This window comes from Puma concolor, chromosome D1, assembly GCF_028749965.1.
Source record: "Puma concolor isolate L17-30 chromosome D1, mPumCon1.1.hap2, whole genome shotgun sequence".
NCBI classification, from domain to species: domain Eukaryota; kingdom Metazoa; phylum Chordata; class Mammalia; order Carnivora; family Felidae; genus Puma; species Puma concolor.
Window position 1 is genome coordinate 95,532,312 of NC_141676.1, and position 27,022 is coordinate 95,559,333.

At 37.4% G+C, this 27,022-nt stretch overlaps 2 protein-coding genes across 2 annotated transcripts; both read left to right on the plus strand.

Moving 5' to 3' along the window:
- Positions 1–10,341: 10,341 nt before the first annotated feature.
- Positions 10,342–11,277, plus strand: LOC112865807 (olfactory receptor 8D2). The gene has a single exon (XM_025928858.2). The coding sequence runs from the start codon at positions 10,342–10,344 to the stop codon at positions 11,275–11,277; it is 936 nt and encodes a 311-aa protein (XP_025784643.1).
- Positions 11,278–22,165: 10,888 nt separating this feature from the next.
- LOC112866094 (olfactory receptor 8D1) lies at positions 22,166–23,095 on the plus strand. The gene has a single exon (XM_025929131.2). The coding sequence runs from the start codon at positions 22,169–22,171 to the stop codon at positions 23,093–23,095; it is 927 nt and encodes a 308-aa protein (XP_025784916.1). The 5' UTR covers positions 22,166–22,168.
- The last annotated feature ends 3,927 nt before the right edge of the window (positions 23,096–27,022 follow it).

The following is a 27,022-nucleotide window of genomic DNA, read 5'->3' on the forward strand; positions in this document are numbered from 1 at the left end:
TCCTCAACTCTAAAATGAGAAAAATAACAGTATTTACTTAAAAGAATTGTTGTGAAGATTGTTATCTATGTGCTTGGGATTCAAGCTATAGTAAATGGGATATAGTTCAGGATTTGCCACCATATGGTAATGCCATTTCACTTCAGAAACTCAGATTAGTAACCTGCAAAATAAGAGGCTTGGCTGGATTATGCTAAGTGCTCCGGCTATTTAAAAAATCTTGTGATAATTATGTCTCAGTTATTGACTTATATACCAACAAGGTTGAACTGGATTAATGATTCACAACTTGGGTGGGTGTCAGAATCATTAAGGAAACATTTATTTTGTTTTTTTTTTTTTTGTTTTTGTTTTTTTTTTTTGTTTGTTTGTTTGTTTGTTTGTTTGTTTGTTTTTCAACGTTTATTTATTTTTGGGACAGAGAGAGACCGAGCATGAACGGGGGAGGGGCAGAGAGAGAAGGAGACACAGAATCAGAAACAGGCTCCAGGCTCTGAGCCATCAGCCCAGAGCCCGACGCGGGGCTCGAACTCACGGACTGCGAGATCGTGACCTGGCTGAAGTCGGCCGCTTAACCGACTGCGCCACCCAGGCGCCCCAAGGAAACATTTAAAATTATGATCTCCTGGTTCCATAAGACCTACCTACTCAATCAGAATATATCTGTGATCAGGGTTCAGGAATATGAACTTTTAAAATTCTTTTCAAGTGATTGTGACATTGTGTAGATACATGGTGATTTGGAACTTTCCACCAGTAACATGTTGTGATCCTAAAACTGTCTCTGGACAGGGGAATATGTGGCACTTATAAACTTTACTGGACAGGAGATTTTGTGGTGTCAGGAAAGTTAGTTAAATATTTCAAGAAGGAAAAAAGGTTCAGAAGTGTTCATTATTGTTCAGAGGTTGGGAGAAGTAAGAACCAGGTCATGTCCTTTGTATTGAGAATTTACAAACTTGGCAAGAGAAGTTTATGGAAATGGTAGAGGCAGAAACCCAATTGCATTTGGTTAAAGAATAGAGGGAAAAAAGGAAGTAGCATATGCTTATCTTACTCACTTAAAACGTATTAGAATAATAGATCAGTGGGAAAACAGAAAACTCAGAAATAATCTCATGTACATATAAGTATTTAGAATATGATGAAAATAGTATTTCAAATCAGTAAGGAAATGTAGAGTTTTAATAAATAGTGGTAGAACAATGTATTTCCTATTTAGAAAAAAAATAGACTTAGGTATATCCATTAGTCCACATACCAAAATAAATTCTATGCGTCCTAAAAAATTGAAAGTAAAAAATTTTAACTATAAAAGATCTAAAGAAAATATATGTGAATAATCATGTAATCTTAGGGTAAAAGCAGAAGAAACCATAAAAAAAACTTTTTTAACCCAATAGTGAAAACTTCTGTAAATATAACAATAACATGTAAAAGATACTAACTTTCACCTCCTGCTGTATGGTCAACTAGTTAGATATTCTGGAGGACCCCATTCCTACAAAGTGACTAGATCATGCATAAAATATAATACAACTTTTATATATGGTAGATATCATATAAAACCATTATTAACCCCCTTTTGTAAGTGAGGAAAGGGTGGAACAGAGAGCTTAACTAACAGTGCATGATTAAGCATCTAGTAAGGAGTGCACTCAACTTTGAACCCAAGATGTCTGGCTCCAGACCCTGCTATTTACCACTTTCCTATACTGGAGATTTTATAAAACATGAAAGGAGAAAAAGTAAGCAATATATTTCATGGCTTAAATACCTAAAAAGTATAACCCTTAAGAATACTAGGACATTAAACATAAAATTCTCTGTAGCAGTGATCTCTAGGGAGAGCAGAGGGGTAAGAGAGGGTAAAAGAGCACAGACATTCACTGGTATTTTGTTACATTTTAGTTATTTATATGGATTATAGTTTCAAAGTTTTTATTTCATTACTACACTTTATAATTTACATTTGTCTTATGTATTGGAACTTTAATGTCTAATACTGAAAAATAATAAAAAGCAAGTTTAAAATTAGGAGAATATTGCAAAATATGAGCCAATGATAAATATTCTTACAAATCAATAAGAAAGAGGTAAATGTTCTCAGAATATAAATAAATGGGCAATTTATAAGAAAAGGCAATTAAGATAAAAGTACAAATGGTTAATAAATACATGAAAAAATTCAGCCTTAGTAGACACAAAAAATATAAATATAAAACAACACTGAGATGTCATTTTATTTTATCAGGTTGACAAAAGGTTTGAAAAATAGATCCAGTGCTGGCTGGGATTATAGACAAAAGGCACCTCGGACACTTGTGATAGTAATGAAATTTATGACTTATTTGGATGACAGTATTAAAAAGACCTACTCATCTTCACTCCTTTGACCCAGCAATTGAGCATTAGGAATTTATTCCAAGGAGATCATCAGAGATGCGGACGAAGATTTACTTACTAAATGTGGGGGAACTTGACAGAATGTTATCTTGAAATGATTTTAAGTATGCAAACCAGACTGGCATTCTGGCACTCATTTGTAAAGAATTCATTTGTAATAGATTTCCAATGATTAAAATAATAAAACACAACTGTGTACTCATGACATTCACTGTTGACATCAATTTATGATTTTTGTTTATTAATAGACATTTAAATATCTACTCACATAGATTTTATATTTTAACGAGACTTCTTTTCTTACTCTAGAACTTTCTTCAATTTTTCATTGGTCTGGCAATACACTAACCATTCCAAATTACTAGAAATATATTATAAAAGGAGGAAAATGGAGGAAGGCATTTTTTTATTTAATATATATATGATAGCTAAAAGTTATTTCTATGTCTGTTGTTATTTATTTATTTATTTATTTAAATTAAACTTAGTTAACATATATATAGTATTGGTTTCAGAAGTAGAATTTAGTGATTTATCATTTACATATAACACCCAGTACTCATCCCAACAACTGCCCTCCTTTTTTTTTTTTTTTTTTTCAACGTTTATTTATTTTTGGGAGAGAGAGAGACAGAGCATGAACGGGGGAGGGGCAGAGAGAGAGGGAGACACAGAATCGGAAACAGGCTCCAGGCTCTGAGCCATCAGCCCAGAGCCCGACGCGGGGCTCGAACTCACGGACCGTGAGATCGTGACCTGGCTGAAGTCGGACGCTTAACCGACTGCGCCACCCAGGCGCCCCATCAACTGCCCTCCTTAATGCCCATCACCCATTTGGCCCATTCCCCCACCCATCCCCCCTCCAGCAACTCTAAGTTTGTTCTCTGTATTTGAGAGTCTTTAATGGTTTGCCTCCCTCTCTGTTTTTATCTTATGTTTCCTTTGCTTCCCCTATGTTCATCTGTTTTGTTTCTTAAATTCCACATATGAGTGAAATCATGATATTTGTCTTTCTCTGACATATTTCATTAACATAATAACTTCTAGTTCCACCCACATTGTGGCGAATGGCAAGATTTATTTCTTTTTGGATCACCTAGTAATATTCCATCATATATTTGTATATTTAATATATATACATATATATTATACACATATATTTAATACACACACATATATGTATATATACACATGTGTATATATATGTATATATACATATGTGTGTGTATATATATATATATATACATATATATATGTATATATATATATATCACATCTTCTTTATCCATTCAGCAGTCGATGAACATGTGGACATTTGGGCTTTTTCCATAACTTGACTATTGTTGATAGCACTGCTATAAACATTGGGGTGCATGTGTCCCTTTAAATCAGCATTTTTTAATGCTTTGGATAAATTCCTAGTAGTGCAATTGCTGAGTCATAGGCAGTTCTATTTTTAAATTTTTTGAGGAACCTCCATACTGTTTTCCAGAGTGGTTGCACCAGTCTGCATTCCCACCAACAGACCAAAAACAAAAACAAAAAATTTTTAATTAAAAAAAACCCATTGCCATTGTGTATATAAACCACAATTTCTTTATCCATTCATCAGTTGATGGACATTTAGGCTCTTTCCACAATTTGGCTATTGTTGAGAGTGCTGCTATAAACATTGGGGTACAAGTGCCCCTATGTATCAGTACTCCTGTATCCCTTGGGTAAATTCCTAGCAGTGCTATTGCTGGGTGAAATAAGCCATACAGAGAAAGACAGATACCATATGGTTTCACTCTTATGTGGATCTTGAGAAACTTAACAGAAACCCATGGGGGAGGGGAAGGAGAAAAAAAAAAAAAAAGAGGTTAGAGTGGGAGAGAGCCAAAGCATAAGAGACTGTTAAAAACTGAGAACAAACTGAGGGTTGATGGGGGGTGGGTGATAGGTATTGAGGAGGGCACCTTTTGGGATGAGCACTGGGTGTTGTATGGAAACCAATTTGACAATAAATTTCATATATTGAAGAAAAAAATAAAAATCAATTGTAGAGAACAAGCTTCAACTAAAAATAAATAAATAAATAAATAAATAAATAAATAAATAAATAAAATAAAATTAAAAAAACCCATTGCCAAAAAGACTAATATTTGGCAAAACACTTTGTAAATTCTCTGGTGTTGTAGAGAACAAAGTATATTTTATTATTGATTTTTGCTAACAGAGACCAATCCCTTGGTTGATGAGATCTTTTTGAGATCATACAGAGCTCTAATTTATTTGTTTTGTTTTGGTTTGTTTTCACCTAATTATTTAATGGGCACAGAGCCAAATCTTGAGAGATTTGTAAACCTTTGGGAATTAGTTATATATTTCTAAGCCCCACCTCAACATTTGCGAATAATATCAGGGTCCAGTTTTTGAATGTCTTAAGGTACGTGGCTATCACCTTCTTGGTAGAGGAGAAAAGGGCTCTACGTGTTTGGATTGGCTACTCATTTCTTCTTCCAGGTCATAGATTAATAATATCAGTTACATGGCACGAAATATGTACCGTTTTTGTTTTTGTTTTTTTACATAACCCCCATTAACTGAAAAAAACATTTCTACGAGATAGGTTTTGCAGATGAGGACATTGAGTCATAGGTGATATAATTTGCCCAAAGTTACACAACTCCCAGTGGCAAAGCCAAGATATGATCCTAGGTGGACTGGCTCCAGAGTGGTATTAAAGCTCTAATCACTATGCTATTGTATTCGCTTATTTTCTGAGGGTTATTCATTTACTTTTTAAATGACTGCAAAAAAAAAAAAAAAATTTACATTGCAAGACAGATTAACCTCTTTGAAAAGTTTGCCTGGAGAAGGTAATCCTGAATTTTACACATACTCATTTATTTACATTCTGCCCATAGGTGCACTGGATGACCTAATTCCTTTGATTTGATTTCCCATTATCTGCATTTTGGTTTCAGTATTTCCTATCAGAACCTCCAATGTGCCAGTTTCCACAGAGCCCAATATTTGAACACCCCTTTTCCTGAAATCTATTATGTTGTCTTAACTGTAAGATCTTTCTTATGAAGGTGGAGTTTGCTAGTTCAGTGGTGTCCAATCAAAGGCATAATTGGCAAATGCATTACTCAATAGTCTAACCTAAGTTGCTGGGTTGGTAGCCATTATTAACGTTTAAGAAATTGGTGAGAATATTTAGATGTGGAAAGGTCTACAAGTTTGGTTGTATTGACAGCATTTAATGACCCCAAACTCGTGTTGCTCCCAGGGCTAATCTGGGCAGTCTACTTCCATAGCTGTTCCTAGGAGAGCAAAAAAAGAATTAGTATAATTGCCAGTACAGCTTCTTCTTAAATCTAAGTCATAATGTTCTGTTATTCATAGCCACTAATATGCACCCAGCTCTTGACAGTTCTTCCAAAGTCACTGTAGGAACCCTAGGAATCTCCTGAACCCTTTGCTTCTTGAATCACAACTTTCAAAGTTTTCTGCTTTTCTAGTTGATAGAAAGTACTCTTCTTGAGGAGACCCAGGAATAGACACTGCTTTTCTCATTGAATACACTCATTCACTCTGCCCCTCATCATGCTTCCTGGATAAGGGTGCCTGCTGCTTTGGGAATCTTGGGACTGATTCACACAAAGTAAACTCAGAAAGTGTTTTATAAATCATTTTAAGAAACAATTAAAAATAGTAACATAATTAGATAGTGACTTAAGGTTTTTTTGAGCTCAGTACAGATCCTTTTATCTTCATAATTACTTTTTTTTTCTAGAAGAGAGAAGAAAGATTAAGAGAGGGTAAATGACTTGCTCTAGTCACACAGACTCTACACCAAGTGCTTTAAAACCCTTTCTTCTGCCTCCAAATAAGATGCCTTTCTATTTATGTCACCATAGGATCATAGGGTATAAGATTTGAAATTAACAAAGATAATGTTCTGATGAAAGTCATACAGATATTTTATAACAGTTGCTTTGGATAAAATAATAACTACAGGAATGTCTCCTTTCCACAGTGTTTGATTCCGATGAAAAATTAAACTTTATTCTCTATCCAGAAGACTGAACTTTACGAATTCTATTGTCTTGATGAAAACATCCACTTTATCAGAGCCCAAAAGGATAGCTACATTCATTCCCAATAATATTTGAGATTCTGATATCTAGCCAATTTAATTATTGTCTCTTGAATGAAGTTACATTGTAGAAAGGAAACTTAACAGTGGGATTTCTCCAATAATATAACACTGTATTCTAGATCCTACAAAAAGTTATTTCGGTAAATGTTATTAAATGTTACCTTTCTAGTATGAGAAAACAACAAATTCACATCTGCCCTAGATAGTTCTGTGTAAAAAGTAGGAGTATGGGGGCGCCTGGGTGGCTCAGTCCATTGTTTTCTGCTCAGGTCATGATTTTGTGGTTTCGTGGGTTTAGGCCCCAGGTTGGGCTCTGCGTTGAAAGCATGGAGGCTGCTCTCCCTTTCTCTCTCTCTCCCTCTCTCTCCCTCTCTCTCCGCCCCTCCCCTGCTTGCTCTCTCTCTCAAAATAAATAAACTTTTAAAATAATAAATAAATAAATAAATAAGTAGGAGTGTGCAGGAGGGACTGTCTTAGATTTAAAATCTCTGTTAAATAAAAGAAACAAAGTTCTATTTTATTTATTTATTTTAATTAGGCACACACTTGTATTTATAGTTATTTATGTTATATTATATTTACTTAATATATATTTATATTTCAATTCTGGATAGTTTATGAGTAGCTTGATGAAGGATTTGTTGAGTAATATTCTTATATCTTTGGACCACCAGCTACTTTCCTTAGATATCCATTTATGCTTCCCAAAGATGGCAGCTGGCACCTGTCTACACATGGTTGTCTTATAAAACTTCAAAAACAGTAGCACTGGAGGCTGCTAGCCCCAGGGGAGAAAAATTGGGAGGGAAACAAAGTAGTGTCTTCCTTTCTCTTTCATTTTGGTGCAATAACCTCTCATTTTCATTGAAATCTCACATACATAAATACCTTATTATTCTTGCCAAACTTTAAAGTGCTTCATTTATTGAAATACTTTGATAGAAAACGTAACTATTGCATTTCATGCTCCCTTGCCTTTTTTAGTTGCTGGTATTGAAAATAAATAAATGTTCTCTTGGTGATTTAGGGCGATTGTTTTTATGCACAGGGGCTATTTTGTGTTTTTATATGTTCATGTTTTCTGGAGTCTGCATAGATAACTATGAAGTTTGAGGAATGTTTTTTACTTTTATTTTTAAAAATAGTTTTCTGGAGGCTTCTGTTCCTGCTGTTAAACTGTTCTTCTTGCTATCCTCAGCTTTCTTTAACAGCTTTCTCACATTTCCCTTGTCCTTTTAAATTTGATGCCTTCTTTCTGATCTCGTCCAGGTTTGTTAAAATTATTTTTTTTATTTTTTATTAAAAAAAAGTTTTAACATTTATTTATTTTTGAAAGAGAGAGAGAGTGAGTGGGGGAGAGAGAGGGAGGGAAACAGAATCCCTCCAGGGGTTCTGAGCCAGGCTCTGAGCCGTCAGCACAGAGCCCGATACAGGGCTTGAACCCACAAATCATGAAATCATGACCTGAGCCGAAGTTGGATGCTTAACCAACTGAGCCACCCAGGTACCCCTTGTTAAAATTATTTCTTAAGAAAAAGAATGATGTGGCACTAAGAGAGGACCAATGTGGACTTGTAAGTGAATGAACTTTAATAAATGGATATCATGACATTTATATTGATGTCTTCAATGTGCTTTTACTTATATTCAGTTCTTCAGCAACATTGAAGATTTTAAGTCACTAGAAAAATATTTCCAGGTAAGTGAAATATTACTGCACATCAGTGAATTTCCTCCATCTGTTGAGCTACATCAAATCTATCATAGCAGGCTTTGTTTACCCTGACAGATCAGTTTCCAGATCAGCCGGGAATATGTCTACAGTCACAGAGAGATACATCTGTCCTGGCTCTGAATCTCTAAACAACCCTCCCTGGTGGTAATGATTTCAGTATTATTTTGGATTATAGAAGGAATTTTAGTCAATTTATGTGTGAGCCTATTAAAACACTGTGGTATCCATTAAGTGAATCTCAACCCAAAATACCCCACCTCTCCCCGGCTCACTTTCGTAGAGTGTTGGCTTCTGTATGAATAATGAAAATGTCAGTCTTATTTCCATGGATTGTTGGATAAGTTCAGGGCATTTATCTGGTGATGGTTGAATCTCAGCGTCATCGCTAATTGGGCTGCTTAGGGATGTATTCTGGCAACTCTGCCTCTGTTTGTTTGAGGTTATTACCTAATTTTCTGAATTCAGAAACATGGCTCTCTTCTCAAGTGTTCTTGGAGATAATAACACCCTATACCATTAAGCCTTTAAGTCAATATATATTGGGGTGCCTGGGTGGCCCAGTCAGTTGAGTGTCTGACTTTGGCTCAGGTCACGATCTCGTGGGTCATGGGTTCAAGTCCCGCGTTGGGCTCTGTGCTGACAGCTTGGGGCTCCGAGCCTGGAGCCTGCTTTGGATTCTGTGTCTCCCTCTCTCTCTGCCCTTCCCCTGACTACTCTCTGTCTCTCTGCCTCTGTCTTTCTCTCTCTCTCTCTCTCTCTCTCTCTCAAAAATAAATAAACATTAAAAAATAAATAAATAAACACATATTGAGCACCCTTAATATGTTGTGGAAGGCATGGAGAGAAAAATAGAGTGCAGCAGAGTTTCATAATTTTTTGTTTGTGATCATGGAAAATGATCACATGTTGTATATTTTCCAGGTAAAATAAAAAGCAAGCTATGTAGCACTCTGGAGTTTTTCCTCCATTGATATTTTTTCTCATTTTGGAAAAAGGAATTTAAAATCATATCAAGGTCTAGATACTGCATGTGTTCTCTCTTGAGTATCATGAATTAAAGGAACACTTTGTACCATGCAACATAAGTCGGTGAAAAATTATCCTCAGATAATAAAAATGTATCAAGTGAAAGCAGGAAATCTTTTTCCCTGAATCTTTTGGTTGGATTTAAGGGGAAACTAAGTCAGGAGAGGAGAAATCTTCCAGTTCTGAGGTAAACTGTAAGAGAAAGGCCAGTGAGAGTTTGGCCTCTAATTATGGACAACAGGGAAGAGTCAAGAGGGAAACACTGCTTTGTTGATTGATCAGGTACTACAGGTGAAAGCCAGTCTTCTTTGCTATTTCTTGAACAGGAAAAGTTTAAAATATAGTCTAATAGCCTTTGGCCCCACATTTCTGTCAACCTTATCTACATTAAAAAGAATTTCCTGGCCTACTGAAGTTTTCTATTCACAGGATGGAGTGGGAGAATGATTAGAACCATTTCTATAATTTTGTTTTTTGTATTCACAGTCTCTTTATAAAAGCCTTTTCCATTTCTAAGTTCTCAGTTTTAGAGAATATTCATTATGTTGACTCATACAGATGGGCTGGAAAATTGAAACAGACTGCTTTAAATCATCAGAGCTAGACTCAAAGCCATGTTGCAACCAAGTATGAAGGTTCTATCGGTATATTCCCAAAGAAAGGATGAACCATATTCTATTAATGATATTAATGAAAAATGAATTAGGTTTTGAAAGTTTGTGTTTTCTTTGCAAGTGAGGTCATTTAGGGGCGTAAGCCTGGGAGCAAAATGAAAGAATTCTGACTTAAAGGGGTGCATTTGAGTATTTGGTGGAAACAAGTCTCTGGGTTACACTTGTGGTCTTTGTTCTTGACCTCTTAAATCCATGGAAGGGATCAAGTCATGAAACAGGTGAGGGAGGGAACCAATCAACACATAGCATGTCATTCTGCCTTGGGAATCATAAAAAAAAAAAACAAAAAACAACAACTCTAATTCACCTGTTTTCTCTTATTTCTGTCTGCAGATAATATCTTGTAAGAAATGGCTACTTCAAATCATTCCTCCATGACTGACTTTATCCTTGAAGGGTTAACAAAACACCCAGAGCTTCAGTTGCCACTCTTTTTACTGTTCCTTGGAATATACGTGGTCACAGTGGTGGGGAACCTGGGCATGATCCTCTTAATTGCTATCAGTTCTCAACTTCACTCTCCAATGTATCATTTTCTCAGTCATCTGTCATTCATTGATCTCTGCTACTCCTCAGTCATTACCCCAAAAATGCTGGTGAACTTCATATCTGAGAAGAACATTATCTCCTTTTTGGCATGCATGACTCAGCTTTATTTCTTCCTTGTTTTTGTAATTGCAGAAGGCTACCTTCTGACTGCCATGGCATATGACCGTTATGTAGCCATCTGTAGCCCACTGCTTTACAATATTATCATGTCCCATAGGGTCTGCTCCATAATGATGGCTGTGGTATATTCACTGGGTTTGTTTGGGGCTACAGTCCATACTACCCACATGTCAGTATTGTCCTTCTGTGGGTCTCATGTTGTTAGGCATTATTTTTGTGATATTCTTCCCTTGTTGACTCTCTCTTGCTCCAGTACCCATATCAATGAGATACTGCTGTTTATTATTGGAGGAGTTAATACCTTAGTACCTACAGTGGCTGTACTCATCTCTTATGCTTTCATCCTTTCGAGCATCCTCCATATTCACTCTGCTGAGGGACGGTCCAAAGCCTTTGGCACCTGTAGCTCTCATCTCATGGCTGTGGGTATCTTTTTTGGATCTATCACATTCATGTATTTCAAACCCCCTTCTAGCAATACTATGGAACAGAAGAAGGTGTCCTCAGTGTTTTACACCACGGTGATCCCCATGCTGAATCCCATGATCTACAGCCTGAGGAACAAAGATGTGAAGGACGCACTGAGAAAGGTGGTTGGGGGAAGGTGGTCATGCTGACTAAAGGCATTCTCTGAGGGAGCAAGAAAAAAATGAACCAGATGAAAAGTCATGGGCTCTGTGTAATTTCTTTCTCTCTGCCAGAGATAAAATTCACCATTACTTACAAATATGTGTTTCATACTTGAGAACGATTGAGGCATTTTGGAGATTTTTCAGACAATAAGATTTTCTGATAGTCAATATAATCTTTGGAAATTTTACATGTATTTGAGGAACAGGAGTTGGCAGAAGAGGAAGAACAAATAAACATAAAAAAGAATATCTTGAAGATAGTAATTAATAATATGTTAGATTAAATACTAATTTTGAAAGTGCTTGATAACTAGACAGTGAGTTAAGGGTTGTGTTTGAAGAAGGGTGATGTTAATTGATTGAGAACTACTGGAGGACAGGAAGAAAGGTGTCTTTAAACTTTCTGATAGAGTTGTTTTCAATCCATAGGGCTTTACAGTGAGATGCTGAGAATATCAAGACAGAGCTGTGGGGCGGTAGTACTTAGAGTGAAGAACAATTTGTAGGTGGATTGTGGCCTATGTGGAGGGTGTCAGAGAGACAGACAGAGGGAGAGAGAGAGAAGAGTAGGTTCAGCGTGAAGGTTAGGGGAAGAGATGACATTAGCTTAGTCTCATCAACAACTTATATACATTCAGTACATATCAATAATAGCTACCCTGAAGTCCTACCTTGCCTCCCTTGGAGGCCATCCCTTAGGCTATGACTATAGCATGGCTCCAATTTAGAGAGTTGAATTAATTTTTAATTTTGTATTAGAATAATAATTTTAATGACAACGATCTTTCTTTCTGACTAAATTCTATAGTTCTTTCCTACCTTCTGTATCTCATATAGAGGTTTTGATCTTGTGATTTGGGGTATATCTACCATTTCTATTTGGTTCAGGGACTTTGCTTCAGGGACCTCCTCAGAGAACAGAAACAGTCTCCCTGGTGATTTCTTGCATTGGAACAGCCTTCCAGACAACAATGCATAACCTCCAGCTCACTCTACTCTTAAGTGTAGAGCTCCTTTTTGGAAGTTATATGCTTGAGGTGGCTGGGAATCAAGCTATAATATTTTGCAGCTTTGGTTTTGTCCCTGACTTAAATGTGAATCTCAAAGAAGTTTTAACCAGACTTGCAGATGCTGTGAAGTTGTGAGAATAGTTAATGTAATGGACAACAAAACCATGATTCTTAAAGACCTCTAGAAGCTGGAGTGATGGATATATTCAGTGAGCTTAAAAGGCAAATGCAGGGGCGCCTGGGTGGCGCAGTCGGTTAAGCGTCCGACTTCCGCCAGGTCACGATCTTGAGGTCCGTGAGTTCGAGCACCGCGTTAGGCTCTGGGCTGATGGCTCAGAGCCTGGAGCCTGTTTCTGATTCTGTGTCTCCCTCTCTCTCTGCCCCTCCCCCGTTCATGCTCTGTCTCTCTCTGTCCCAAAAATAAATAAACATTGAAAAAAAAATTTTTAATAAAAAAAAAATAAAGGCAAATGCATAATATAAGATTCATTACTTCTGCAGAAATGAAGACAGTGGGAGAGAATTAAGGATTTTGGGGGACAATAGAGTCAATATAAGTACACAGTATAGCTGCCTAAAAAGTTAATGTTATCTTGTTTGCATTAGATGCACTTCAGTACTTAAAATGGGATAAGTTCCAGTCCTCATTAGCACCATAGTGATCAGACAACTTGCATTTGAACGCAGTTTATTCAGTGGCTACCAGTTTTCAAGGGCCACTGGCCCCTTGTATATTCTGAGGAATATGGCCATGATTAAAGACTTGAAATAATACATTCATTGATTTAGTCTCTCTTGCTCATTCATTTAATAGATATTTCTGAAAGCCCAGTACATGCCTGAGAATGTCCTCTCTTACCGGGCGATAAAAGAATGAACAAAAAACACAAATTCCTTTCCTTCGTTAGATTAAGGTTTTCATTTCAAAGAAAGACAGTAAACAAGGAGACAAATGTATAATATCATGGAATACTTTCTAAAAATATAAAGTACAATAAGAGGATAGAGGTGTAAAACAGATATGGGGGTGGTTAGCCTACAAATAGAAGGACTGAGGTTTTTAGCTGTGGAACTTATTCTTGCCATAGGGCATAACCAGGTTAAATGGGAGTAAGTTACAGAGAGGCACACTTTTTGTCAAATTGAGGGGCTTTTTCTCACATTTCACATTTGCACACCACCACCATTGGTATGTGGGACGAGATGCTATACTGCCTTTAGTCTGTTTGCTAAGTTCTTGGTCTACGCACAGCTTTTAGCTAGGGATGTGAAATGTGTGAGAAAATCCTCACAAGGGGCTATTGACAGATCTTTGTGTTGGGCCCTGTATTCATTTCCTGTGGCTACTGCAAAAAAACCAAAATCACAACAGAAGTATATTGTCTCACAGTTCTGGAGATCTTACATCCAAATTAGTGTTGTCGGATCAAATCAAAGTGGATGGCAGAGCCTAGTTCCTTCTGAAAGCTCTACAATCTGTTCTTTGCCTCCTCTGCCTTCTGGTGAAATGCCTTGGATTGTGGCTGCAGCACTTCGATCTCTACTTCTGTGGTCACATTGCCTCCTCTTCTAGTGCTTTCTCTTATAAGCATACATTTGATTGCATTTAGAGCCTGCCTGGATAATCCAGAATACTCCCCCTCTGTGAAGATCTTTAACTGAGTCACATCTGCAAAGTCCTTTTTGACATAAAAGGTAGCATTCACAAGCTTCAGGAATTAGGAGGTAAATATCCTTTGGGAGACATTTTTCAGCCTCCCACAGAGCCCCTGGGAAACAAGGACCTATGAGATTAGTTAAAAATTACATGTTCTAGGGTTCTGCATCCGGCTCCGTGCTGAGCTGGGAGCTTGCTTGGGATTCTCTCTCTCTACCCTCTCTCCCTGCCCCTCACTCTCTCCACCCCTGCTCTCTCTCAAAATAAAAAACATAAATTTTAGGTATGTAAAAAAATTAAAAATGTTTAAACATAAAAAAATAAAATTGTATGTGCTATCTGGGATTCTTAGAGGACTGGTTGAAGCAAGAGTGTGGAAAAAAAAATGACTCAAACTCTACTAGTCATAAAACCACAAAATTTGAACTGTAAGTCTTTTGGGGTACATGTATGGATGCCTAGAAAAAGGTTATTCATTGAGCACCATTACTGGAGCCAGTCATGATGATCTCACTTCATCTCACTCATGGAACCATTTGATTCCTTGGATTGTTTAAGAGTAAAGTCTCTTCTGGGGTGCCTGGGTGGCTCAGTACATTAAGTATCTGATGCTTGATTTTGGCTCAGGTCATGATCTCATCGTCATGAGACTGAGCCCTGCATCAGGTTCCGGGCTCCAGGCTAGGCATGGAGTCTGCTAAAGGCTCTCTCTCTCTGTCTCTGTCTCTGTCTGTCTGTCTGTCTCTCTCTCTCTCAAAAAAAAAAAAAAAAAAAAAAAAGTAGAGTCTCTTCCATTTTATTTGCCCTTCTTGATTTTAGTCTGATAGTTTCTAAGACAGCAGGAATAGGTCCTATCATCCATACTTGGCCAGCAATCCACCTCCACCACTGCTTCCGTACAGAATAATTTTGTCCAGGAAGATATCTGCATGGGTGAGAAGAGAGAAATTATATGAGTGGCAGAATATTAAGTATTCATATGTTCTGGGTTATCTTTGAGGTTGGTTATAGAGTTTATTAGTTCCTTCTCATAGTGCTTCATAATTTACAAAACTAATTTTGTGTTATATATTATTTCATTTTATGACTTCCCTATGAAGCATATAGGGTTATTTTACAGATGAGAAAATGAAACACAGATCATGGACCAGGACTGGAGATAGAGTCTCTTGAATGTCAACCCAGAGCTCTTTCTACCTCCTCATGATGAACAATTATTGGGATGAAAGTGGATGGGGGATGGGTTAAATAAATGATAGAGAGAAAGGAGTGCACTTGTTACGATAAGCACCAGGTGCTGTGTGGAGGTATTGAATCACTATACTGTACACCTGAAACTAAAGATACACTGTATGTTAACCAGATAGAATTTGAATAAAAGCGTTAAAGAAAAGAAAATATTTTTAACATGATTTCTGAATAAAAACCTAGCTGGATCACAAAAAAAAAAATGCCCTTCTGCTTTTGGTATAAGTCCTCCTTATTATAAAACTTACAGCATTAAGAAATTTGAGAAATACTTTACTTAAGTCCTGTTACCTCACTGATGAGAAACTGAGTCCCAGAGTCTCAAAGATTTCCTCAGAGTAACACGGTTATTGTGGTCAAAAGAACATTATATGCACCAATGCTCATAGCAACATTATTTACAATAGCCAAAAGGTAGAAGCAACCCAAGTTCCATTGGTGGATAAATGGCTAAACAAAATATGGTACATACATACAATGGAAAATTATTCAGCCTTAAAAAAATTCTGACAATGCTTACAACCTGGATGAATCTCGAAGACATTATGCTAAGTGAAATAAGCCAAACACAAAAAAAGAAATATTGCATGATTCCACTCATATGCAGTACCTAGAGTAATCAAATCCAAGGAGTCAAAATGTAGAAAATTGGTTGCCAGGGGTGAGGGAGAGAGAGGATGGGGAATTATTGTTTAAGGAGTGCAGAGTCTCAGTTGAGGGAGATTAAAATGTTCTGGAGATAGATGGGGATGATGACTTCATTACAATGTGAATGTACTTAGTGCCATAAAACTAGACACTTAAAATGATTAAAATGGTAAATTTTATGTCATATATATGTTTACTACAATAAAAAAAGAAAAACAAAGGACAGTGTTTAGATTTAAGAAAAATTTTACATTTCATTATTTTTCTCCTTTTTTTTTTAAACTGACTGATGAAATAGTATTGAAGAACCAGCACCTGACTGCAGACTTTTGGGAATCATTGATCTAATTTCTTTGTGTTTCTGAATCTCCACTGGTAACATGAAAATATAAAATAAGAAACTTCTTTCAGGAAATGTACTACTCTTGGGAAATATAGCAATGGGAAGGGGAAAGAGGATGATATTATTTTTGCAAAGCCTTATTAAATACTGAAAACACCAGTAATCTCTAGGCTCAATAGGTCTTTGGGGACCTATGGATGCAGGGGAGTTAAGTATTTCTAATTATATGCTTATGCTTGATAAACCTCAAATAAAATTGCATGTCAGGTTACTCTCTTGCTTTTAAGACTAGGGAAACTAAGTATGATTTGCTGCAAGATCCAGAGAGTTAGTACTCCAGATGGATTTTAATGCTTTGTTTTTAGCCAACTAAATAATTTGATCTTTGACATATAAACGTGCACATTAGGCAACAGAAGAGGCTTTGCTCTTTCTTGGCTATAGCAAGACTCTGTGTATAAGCAAAGTAAACAATTCCTGAGAACTTCAGTCTCTGTTCAGTACCAGGTAAGTGTCCAGTTTCATTTATGGCAGTTGTACTCCCATCTAATAGAAGCCTGGTTGGCGATTGGCAACAACACTAACCATGTGCAATTCTTTGGCTTTACCAGGGGCACTTGCCCCACTATCCTTTCCACTTGGTTATGTCCTCCATTCTCCTTTTCCATTAATGCTGCCTTGTCACTTCTTCATAAATTGGGTCAGAGCCTCCTGCAGCTGTGCTCATCCAGCTCTTGTGCAGAGAATGTCACTGGACTTTCCATATGACTCTGAAGCTTTTGCTTCCCTGAAGTGCTTCCTGTTTATGCATTTATTAGTTTTCCTCATCTTCTTGTACACCAGCCTACACAACAAGTCTCTAAGCGTTATAGATACAAGGGCAGACACAATTGCAGGTAGAGTATTAATTACTGGACAGAATATTAAACATAAATCCCTACCTCTCATCTACTTGAAGGAATATTCTCAGGCCACTAGGAGATAGAGGAAGAGTCCTTTCATCTTGTTTAGTTAATGCATTGTTTCCTCCTGGCTTCAGAAGCACTTGCCAAAAGGATTTACACCCTTTGAGATAAAGAAACTTCTATGCCCCAGCTCCTCCCAAATGGCTCAACACTTCCACCCCCTTTTGAAATTTCCAAATATAGAGACAAAAGTTTGAAACCCTAACCACCCCAAATGCTTAAAATATTTTCACCATTCATACCAAGGTGAAGAATCTAGAATGAATAAGAAACATACATGTTTTTCTGCATACAAAGGATGTATTTCTGTTTCTTCATATTGTATTCCTTTCTATAGTGAATTTATTTCTTTTTAACATTATATTTTAATTAGTGTTTTTAGATCATGAATCTTTAAATATTGTTATCACAATGTTTCTTTGAAGCAGATATTATCATTCTCGCTTCATAGGTTATAACACTGAGGTTTATGTTAAATGACTTGCCCCATGTTGCAAAGTGGTTTGCAAGGAAGTTAGCTTAGAAATAAGCTTCCTTTGATATCAAAGCTTTTTCATTGGTTTTCTGAGTTGGCTCTAAGTTCACTCTTGTTAAGCTCCTTTAATATTTTTGTTATCAAATAAATATAAGAAGTACTTGGCACAAAAACAGACACATAGATCAGTGGAATAGAATAGAAACCCCAGAACTAAACCCACAAACGTATGGCCAACTCATCTTTGACAAAGCAGGAAAGAACATCCAATGGAAAAAAGACAGTCTCTTTAACAAATGGTGCTGGGAGAACTGGACAGCAACATGCAGAAGGTTGAAACTAGACCACTTTCTCACACCATTCACAAAAATAAACTCAAAATGGATAAAGGACCTGAATGTGAGACAGGAAACCATCAAAACCTTAGAGGAGAAAGCAGGAAAAGACCTCTCTGACCTCAGCCGTAGCAATCTCTTACTCGACACATCCCCAAAGGCAAGGGAATTAAAAGCAAAAGTGAATTACTGGGACCTTATGAAGATAAAAAGCTTCTGCACGGCAAAGGAAACAACCAACAAAACTAAAAGGCAACCAACGGAATGGGAAAAGATATTTGCAAATGACATATCGGACAAAGGGCTAGTATCCAAAATCTATAAAGAGCTCACCAAACTCCACACCCGAAAAGCAAATAACCCAGTGAAGAAATGGGCAGAAAACATGAATAGACACTTCTCTAAAGAAGACATCCGGATGGCCAACAGGCACATGAAAAGATGTTCAGCGTCGCTCCTTATCAGGGAAATACAAATCAAAACCACACTCAGATATCACCTCACGCCAGTCAGAGTGGCCAAAATGAACAAATCAGGAGACTATAGATGCTGGAGAGGATGTGGAGAAACGGGAACCCTCTTGCACTGTTGGTGGGAATGCAAATTGGTGCAGCCGCTCTGGAAAGCAGTGTGGAGGTTCCTCAGAAAATTAAAAATAGACCTACCCTATGACCCAGCAATAGCACTGCTAGGAATTTATCCAAGGGACACAGGAGTACTGATGCATAGGGGCACTTGTACCCCAATGTTCATAGCAGCACTCTCAACAATAGCCAAATTATGGAAAGAGCCTAAATGTCCATCAACTGATGAATGGATAAAGAAATTGTGGTTTATATACACAATGGAGTACTACGTGGCAATGAGAAAAAATGAAATATGGCCTTTTGTAGCAACGTGGATGGAACTGGAGAGTGTGATGCTAAGTGAAATAAGCCATACAGAGAAAGACAGATACCATATGGTTTCACTCTTATGTGGATCCTGAGAAACTTAAGAGAAACCCATGGGGGAGGGGAACAAAAAAAAAAAAAAGAGGTTAGAGTGGGAGAGAGCCAAAGCATAAGAGACTGTTGAGAACTGAGAACAAACTAAGGGTTGATGGGGGGTGGGAGGGAGGAGAGGGTGGGTGATGGGTACTGAGGAGGGCACCTTTTGGGATGAGCACTGGGTGTTGTATGGAAACCAATTTGACAATAAATTTCATATATAAATAAAAAAAATAAAAATAAAGTGCAAGTAACACAGAAAAAAAAAAAAGAAGTACTGAGTTCACAGAGTTGGATGGATTTCTTTCTTGTACAATTCAGAGCTTTTAATGAACAAGTGTTTACAGCAGACTTACAAGAGAGGCATATGGAAATACCTGGAAATGGAAACACGTCTGTTGGGTTTTTTGTTTGTTTATTTGTGTTTTTTTTTCCTTCACAGAACATTATGAGCATTGTCTGGGAAATGCATAGCTGTAGGCTATGAACACACAGTGCTTCAGTGTGCCCATTTAAAGGTGCTATGGAAATGTTCTTTAAGCAATTTTGAGTACATTCAATATTCTATTGGATAATAGGTTCTTTAAATGCCAAAAATATATACTTTTCCTTTCTGTATTTCCTCCAAGCCACAGTCAGCATTAGGTAAAATTCTGAAATCAAGAAGTTTGCACTGGATCTCTATTAGGCCTGTTTTAAACCACTTCAGGGGGTGCAGTGTCCCCATGTTGTTCACAAACCATGAACCCCCATTCCTGTCATGGCACATCATCAAGGTTTGTCCTTTCCTTGAAACATTTTGAAATCTGAACCATTCTACAACATCTCATAATTCCAAATTTCCTTGCAGTCTATCTCTTAGGGTTTTATAATGAGTTAGAAGGCAAAAGATGTTAATAATAGATTTCATAATAGATGTTAATAATGGATTTAAGTAAAAGAAGAAGAGCTTAGTGGAAAAGAACATGGACTCTGGCACTAGATTCTCTAAATTTAAATCCTGATTTTACTCCTAAATTTTATGTGCCACAGTATCATCATCTGTAAAATAGGAATTAAAATAGTACCTACTATTTCAAGGGTTTTTGAAGACTTAAGTAAGATAATATATGTAAAGCACTTAGAAGGAATATTCAATCAATAAGGAAGAGGAATCATTATCATTTCTAGTCTCCTTTTCTATAGGTAGACCACCTCCTCTAGGTATTATAAATTCCTTAACAAAATTCAAACATGTATCCTCAGTGGGTTTCAGTAGGAAGTCTATTTCATTCTCCTTGAAGAAGTGACAGCAAAGCATTTCAGGAGAGTCATCTTCTATCTGTCTTTGCTGTTCAGTGATGACTAATGAACATCAGCCTGGGCTCATTTCAAGAATTCCTCTTTGAAATTTCCCACCAATAATCCTTTGACCCCAAGCCTGGGCTCTTTCCCTACTCTTCCTATTGAATTATTCACATTCTTTGGTTCTCAGTTGATTTTGGATTGGTCTCACTTCATCCAAGACTCTCTCTTTCTTTGACCCCCCCCTCCAAAAGGAATTTGTGGCTCTCACACTGGGAAGGGAAATCAATAGGGTAATATTTTGAACAGATTTTTTTTTTTTTTTATGCAGAACAATTGCATTTAGTGCCTTCCACGTTCCAGGGACAATATTAGCATGGTATATTTCTTACCTAAGTTCATGGATTTGTTTTTCAAACCATACAAAAAATGGTATAATATGTGATATTGGTGGTTTCTCCAAGAGGACTAAAATATATATGATTTCATGCATATAATCAATCTCTGACCATCCCATACCTCATGTTCTTATCCACATCTGCACATTCTGAAGCCACCATTGGAGCTTAATTTTTCTCTTCAAGGGTTCTCTAAATTTCACTTATAGAAACATTTTTTTTTTTTAATTTTTTTTCAACGTTTATTTATTTTGGGGACAGAGAGAGACAGAGCATGAACGGGGGAGGGGCAGAGAGAGAGGGAGACACAGAATTGGAAACAGCCTCCAGGCTCCGAGCCATCAGCCCAGAGCCTGACGCGGGGCTCGAACTCACGGACCGCGAGATCGCGACCTGGCTGAAGTCGGACGCTTAACCGACTGCGCCACCCAGGCGCCCCTATAGAAACATTTTTAAATCAAGACTGAAAATCTAGAATCTATGAATTAAAAACACCAAATATATGTGGTTATTTAAAGATTTTAAAATGTATATAGCAATGATACCCACAAATAAAATTAATTCATAAACAATATATTTGAAAAGAATATCACAATTCAGAGGAGAGGTTAATTTCTCTAATAGACAAATTATGAAGAAAGTGATAATACGACAGGAAATTTATAGAATAAATTCAAATGGCCAGTATCCTATGATACATTCATTAGAAGACAGAAAAGGACAAGTCAATGCAATAATGACATTGCATTGGAACACTCAACACACTGGCAAAAACAGATAATACATATTGCTAGTGGGGATGCAGGAAAAAGGGCATTCATGTATTGCTATCAAAAATGTGTATTATTATAGTTTTCTGGAAATCGATGTTGTACCATTTATACCAAGTAAAAATGTATAAAACTTCTTGACCCATAAATATCTCTCCTGGGAAATTATTCTATGGAAATAAAATACTAATATGTGTATGTGTGTACACAAATTTTAATGTGTACACTTTTAAACGACAATGTATTTGATGGTAGCAATTTTTAATCCAGAAAAAAAGTTAACACATCAATAAGAAGATATATAGCGGTATATCTACATCACTGAATATTACACCACTATTTATAATCATCAGTTGCCTTGGAAGAATATTCTAGAAGTTTTTTCTGAATGAGAAGGGAAGACTCAAAGATAAATTGTGTGTAATAATATTATCCTGCATTCTAAACAAATGACAAAACGTGTGTGTGTGCTTGTGTGTAAAATTATACAAGCACATAGCAAGTTAACTGGGGAGACATTCATTAAAGGCTCTGTGAACGGAAGAGGGAAACAAAGGAAAAGGAAAAGTGTATACTAGTATAAAAATAGCACAGGGTGCTTTAGGGAGACAGGACCAACGATAATGAGAGCTACGATTCAGTCTGTGTTCCTGTTAACTTTCTTTTTGCAAGTCTGGTTTTGTTTAGACCGAAAGTAAAAATCTGCGTTAATGGACTTCTGATTTTCCATTTCCACAGACATCTCTGGAGAAGAATGGTTGCAGGAAATCATTCCACAGCAACTAAGTTTGTGTTAGTGGGTTTAACACAGCGGCCAGAGCTCCAGCTGCCTCTCTTCCTCCTGTTCCTGGGAATCTATATAGTGACAGTGGTGGGGAACTTGGGCTTGATTCTCCTGATTACAGTAAGCCCTTGGCTTCACACCCCCATGTACTACTTCCTCAGCAGCTTGTCCTTCATCGATCTCTGCTATTCCTCTGTCATTACGCCCAAAATGCTGGTGAACTTCTTAGGGAAGAAGAATATGATCCTTTATTCTGAATGCATGGCACAGCTGTTTTTCTTTGTAGTTTTTGTAGTGGCTGAGGGTTACCTCTTGACTGTGATGGCATATGATCGTTACGTTGCTATCTGTAGCCCCCTGCTTTACAGTGTGATCATGTCCTCTCCGGTTTGCTCACTGCTGGTGCTGGTTGCCTTCATCCTGGGCTTTCTCTCTGCCATGGCCCATACAAGTGCCATGATGAAACTGTCTTTCTGCAGATCCCACATCATCAGCCATTACTTCTGTGATGTCCTTCCTCTCCTCAATCTCTCCTGCTCTAATACACACCTCAATGAGCAGCTGCTTTTTATCATTGCGGGACTTAACACCTTGGTGCCCACGCTAGCTGTCTTCATTTCCTACGCCTTCATCTTCCATAGCATCCTTCACATCCAATCCTCAGGGGGCCGGTCCAAAGCTTTTGGAACTTGCAGCTCTCATCTCATGGCTGTGGGGATCTTCTTTGGGTCAATCACATTCATGTATTTCAAGCCCCCTTCCAGTAACTCCCTGGAACAGGAGAAGGTGTCCTCAGTGTTTTACACCACAGTGATCCCCATGCTGAACCCTTTAATATACAGTCTGAGAAACAAGGATGTAAAGAAAGCATTGAGGAAGGTTTTGGTGAGGAAATGAGTCTTGCTTTTGGAGATTTATAGATGGGAGAAATGAAGGTTCTAGTGAAGCATGTTATTTTTGTTCATTTTGCCCTGCTATTCTGTTATAATATGCTTCCTATCTGGATTGTTAAAATACTTCCCCATCTGTAATTGATTCCATTTTCTCAATGAAATAAAAAGGCATTTAGTAAAATGGGTATTCGTATTCTTATTTTTGGACAAGAAAACTGAAGTTTAGCTAGTTTTATTTTTTCTCACTTACTGTGGTAGAAGAGGAATAGAATTCATATTTTCTCCAGTGTTATTCTTTTATTCCTAACATCCTGTGTTTGCTTATTGAATACCTGCTGTGTAGAAGGTGGTAACTTGTCCCCTGATAAGAATGCTAAGAGGTATGTAACTCCATCCCAGATACCCATTATTCTTTTTTTGTTTGTTTCAAGTTTTTATTTAAATTCTAGTTAGTTAACTTATAGGGCAATATTGGTTTCAGGAGTAGAATTTAGGGATCTCCATTAATTCTTTGTTTAAAAATTTTTTAATGTTTCTTTATTTTTGAGAGACAGAGAGAGAGAGAGAGAGAGAGAGCATGACTGGGGGAGGGGCAGTGAGAGGGAGACACAGAATCCAAAGCAGGCTCCAGGCTCTGAGCTGTCAGCACAAAGCCCGACACGGGGCTCGAACTCACAGACTGTGAGATCATGACCTGAGCTGAAGTCAGAAGCTTAACTGAGTGAGCCACCCAGGTGCCCCATGGATCTCCATTAATTCTTGAGGGAATGAGGCAAATACACAAGAAAAAGAAGAAAGAAAGAAGAAAGAAAGAAAGAAAGAAGAAAGAAAAAGAGGGAAGAAAGAAAGAAAGAAAGAAAGAAAGAAAGAAAGAAAGAAAGAAAAGAGAGAAAAAAAAAACAGTTTCAGAGTGACAATGGCAAAATGCTCTTGCTCTTTTTTTTTATTCAGCATACTCAAAATCTCTTCATTTCTGTTCCATTTCTTTGTTGACTCTCTCTCCCTTTTTCTCTCCCCCCCCCCCACTGTCTTTCTGTCTCTCTCTCATGACACAATGGTTCTGTACTAAGAGACCTCTGAGCAGACATTTTCAGGACTGTGTGGGGTTTACACTACTCATTACAATAATTTTGTGAAACCTGTCTCACAGGGAGGGTATAACCCCCACATTTGTTTCAGTTGAGATTGCTCTCAGTGAATTCCTGAACTGAGGCTGTGGTCGATGTTTCCAAGCTTGTGCTCTTACTGTATGAATAAGTACCACACACTCTAGACAATGTTTTCCCGGGTTTTCCCACATCTTGAGTCTCATGTACCATTTCTTCTGTGTTTGTTTGTTTGTTTGTTGTTGTGGAGGGAGGTTGAAATGAGATATGCCTCGGATGTTTTGCATCCCTCAGCTGTTTACCTCTACTTCCAAAGAATGTTCTGTGGAATTTCTAGAGTTTTAACCTTCATCTCACATTGCTTCTTTTCACCCATTATTATATATTAAACCAGCAGTTGAAATGCGGTGGCCTTCTCCAATTACTTTTTTCTTTTTTTGCCTTTGCCAGTATGGTTTTTATTTTTTATTTTGTTAATATGAAATTTATTGTCAAATTGGTTTCCATACAACACCCAGTGTTCATCCCAACAGGTGCCCTCCTCAATGCCCATCACCCACCTCTCTAGATTTTGTCTTGGGAAATTATTCTACTCAAGAAATATGAAATCAGTAGGTCTGGATCTGCCAAAATCCCACTGTTCTCACAAAGTTTATCTATCTTTAGCTCCATCCTTTTTGATAATCCCACCAAGAACACATCTTCCCACTGGTTTCTTTCACAAGGTCCTAGGCTTTCGTCATGGTCTTGACCACCTGCCCCTTAATGTGGCTTTTCTTCTCTATGTCTTGCTCCATATATTTCTTTCATACGTTTTCTCATGGTCCACGTAATATCTGTATCTTCTCAGGCCTTCCATTCCCTGAAGATCTTTCTGTATTTAAGACAAACGTGTGCTATTTACTGTTTTTCAGTGGCTTTAATATTGCAATGAGTAATTTCCTGGATCAAAGCTCCTGGCTTTCAAATTATTTTCCACCACATATTTATAGTGTCTTTCATTCCCTTCCCCACCCCCCCTCCCTCCCTCCCTGTCTCTTATTCTAGTTTAATTAACTTATTTTACTTTATTTTTCTTCCTTTTTTAATACTACTCCTGTTATGTAGGAGCAGCCTTTAGAAATCACTGATTTCCTGAACAGACTTGATTCCTAGAAATAGAATGTTTCAGGGGCACCTGGGTGGCTCAATTAGCTAAGCATCCAACTTTAGCTCAGGTCATGATCTTGCAGTTTGCAAGTTTGAGCCCCACATCGGGGTCTCTGCTATCAGTGCAGAACCTGCTTTGGATCTTCTGTCTCCCTCTCTCTGCCTCTCCTCTGCCTTGCACATGCACTCTCTCTCTCTCTCAAAAATAAATAAACATTAAAAATTTTTTTTGAATGTTTCAAGTGCAGATCTTTAGGCTACCTTCTTAGTCTTTAGGTTTGCAATAATTTCATTGAGCTGTTTTTCTTTCTCAATAGAAGATGGCATATTCTTTTTATGGTAAGTGCCCCCCCCCCATTTTTTTTGGTTCATTAATGAAATCTACCACCCATTTAAAGGGAAGCTCCTGATTAGACGATGGGAAACTAAAGCCCTGGTCAGAGCTTATGTATTTAAGAAACTTAGGGACAAGTTGAGCCCACTCAGTGGAAGCTAACTCTTGAACCTGTGCATTAGCCACAAGAATTCGAGGTCAGGCTCTCCACAGTTCCATGTCTGGGTCACAAAGGCAGGTTAAAGCAACATAAAAGAGTGAAAAAATTGAAAGCAGCCTAACAACCCTGTCATATAAGTCTTGGAACTTAGTATTTCTTGAGGGCATGGCTGAAAAATAGAATGGAAACAATAACAATTGTCTCACCCCCCGCTGTTGTCTAACAAAAGTTTGTATGGAAAGGTTCTCTTTTCCTTATAATGAAATCATTATGTGTTTGAAAAAGCCCCTTCTTTTACGTACTGTATGCCCAAATTTAAACTGCAGCAATATTTGCTCACACAATTATGAGACTAGCTCAGTTTACCAACCATATGTTTTCTGAGAACCATAGGACACATGGCTTTATGGAGGCTCACTTAGCTCAGTTTTTGAGGGACGTTACCTCTACTGAGACATTCGCCTTTGCTTAAGGCTCAGAAGTAGCAGTGTGGCCTCTGGAGGAGTGAATGTACACCCGCATAAAATTATTCATTCACCTTTGAACAAATCTGCTGTGTATTGCATCTATGAAGGTTAGAATTCTACCTTGTGCAACTTTAGACTCAGCCATTTTCTGGGGTCTTATTAGTTAAACGTTATGCATAAACTATAAACTATAAAAATATTGCAAAATAAGTGTGAATTCATGCCACTGAGTCAAAATTCCCCTCTTTATCAAAACCCCAAAATTCCTAGGTACACTTTTTCTCCTAAATCTACTTCTCTTAACTTCCTCATAGCTCTGGTTCAATATACAAGGTACAGTAGTTTGAGAAAGTAAAATACAGACCCCTTGTTCTGCACTAATAGAAAAGGTGAATAAACAATCTATTGAGTGAAGACCAAAATATATTTATTAAATCTTTATTATTGAGTAATGGTTTACTTTGGGGCAAACAAACCTTTTAAAGCTAAGCTATAGAATTAGGCAAGCAGGCAAACTTACTACTGTAATCACAGAGTTTTGGATTTCTTCAGGTCTCTGCCTAAAGGTAGGATTGCATGGTAAAGAGTAGCCAATTATATTTTCTTTCTGAAAGTATGCTAACTTTCAGAAAGCAAGTGAAAAAGAAAGGAATAGTTTGTCCTTTGAAACTCACCACTCAGATAAGTCATTCCACGTCCCCAGGAGGAGTGAATT

Coding starts and splice junctions, on each gene's coding strand:
- LOC112865807 (XM_025928858.2), top strand. CDS start 10,342: ATGGCTACTTCAAATCATTCCTCCATGACTGACTTTATCCTTGAAGGG.
- LOC112866094 (XM_025929131.2), top strand. CDS start 22,169: ATGGTTGCAGGAAATCATTCCACAGCAACTAAGTTTGTGTTAGTGGGT.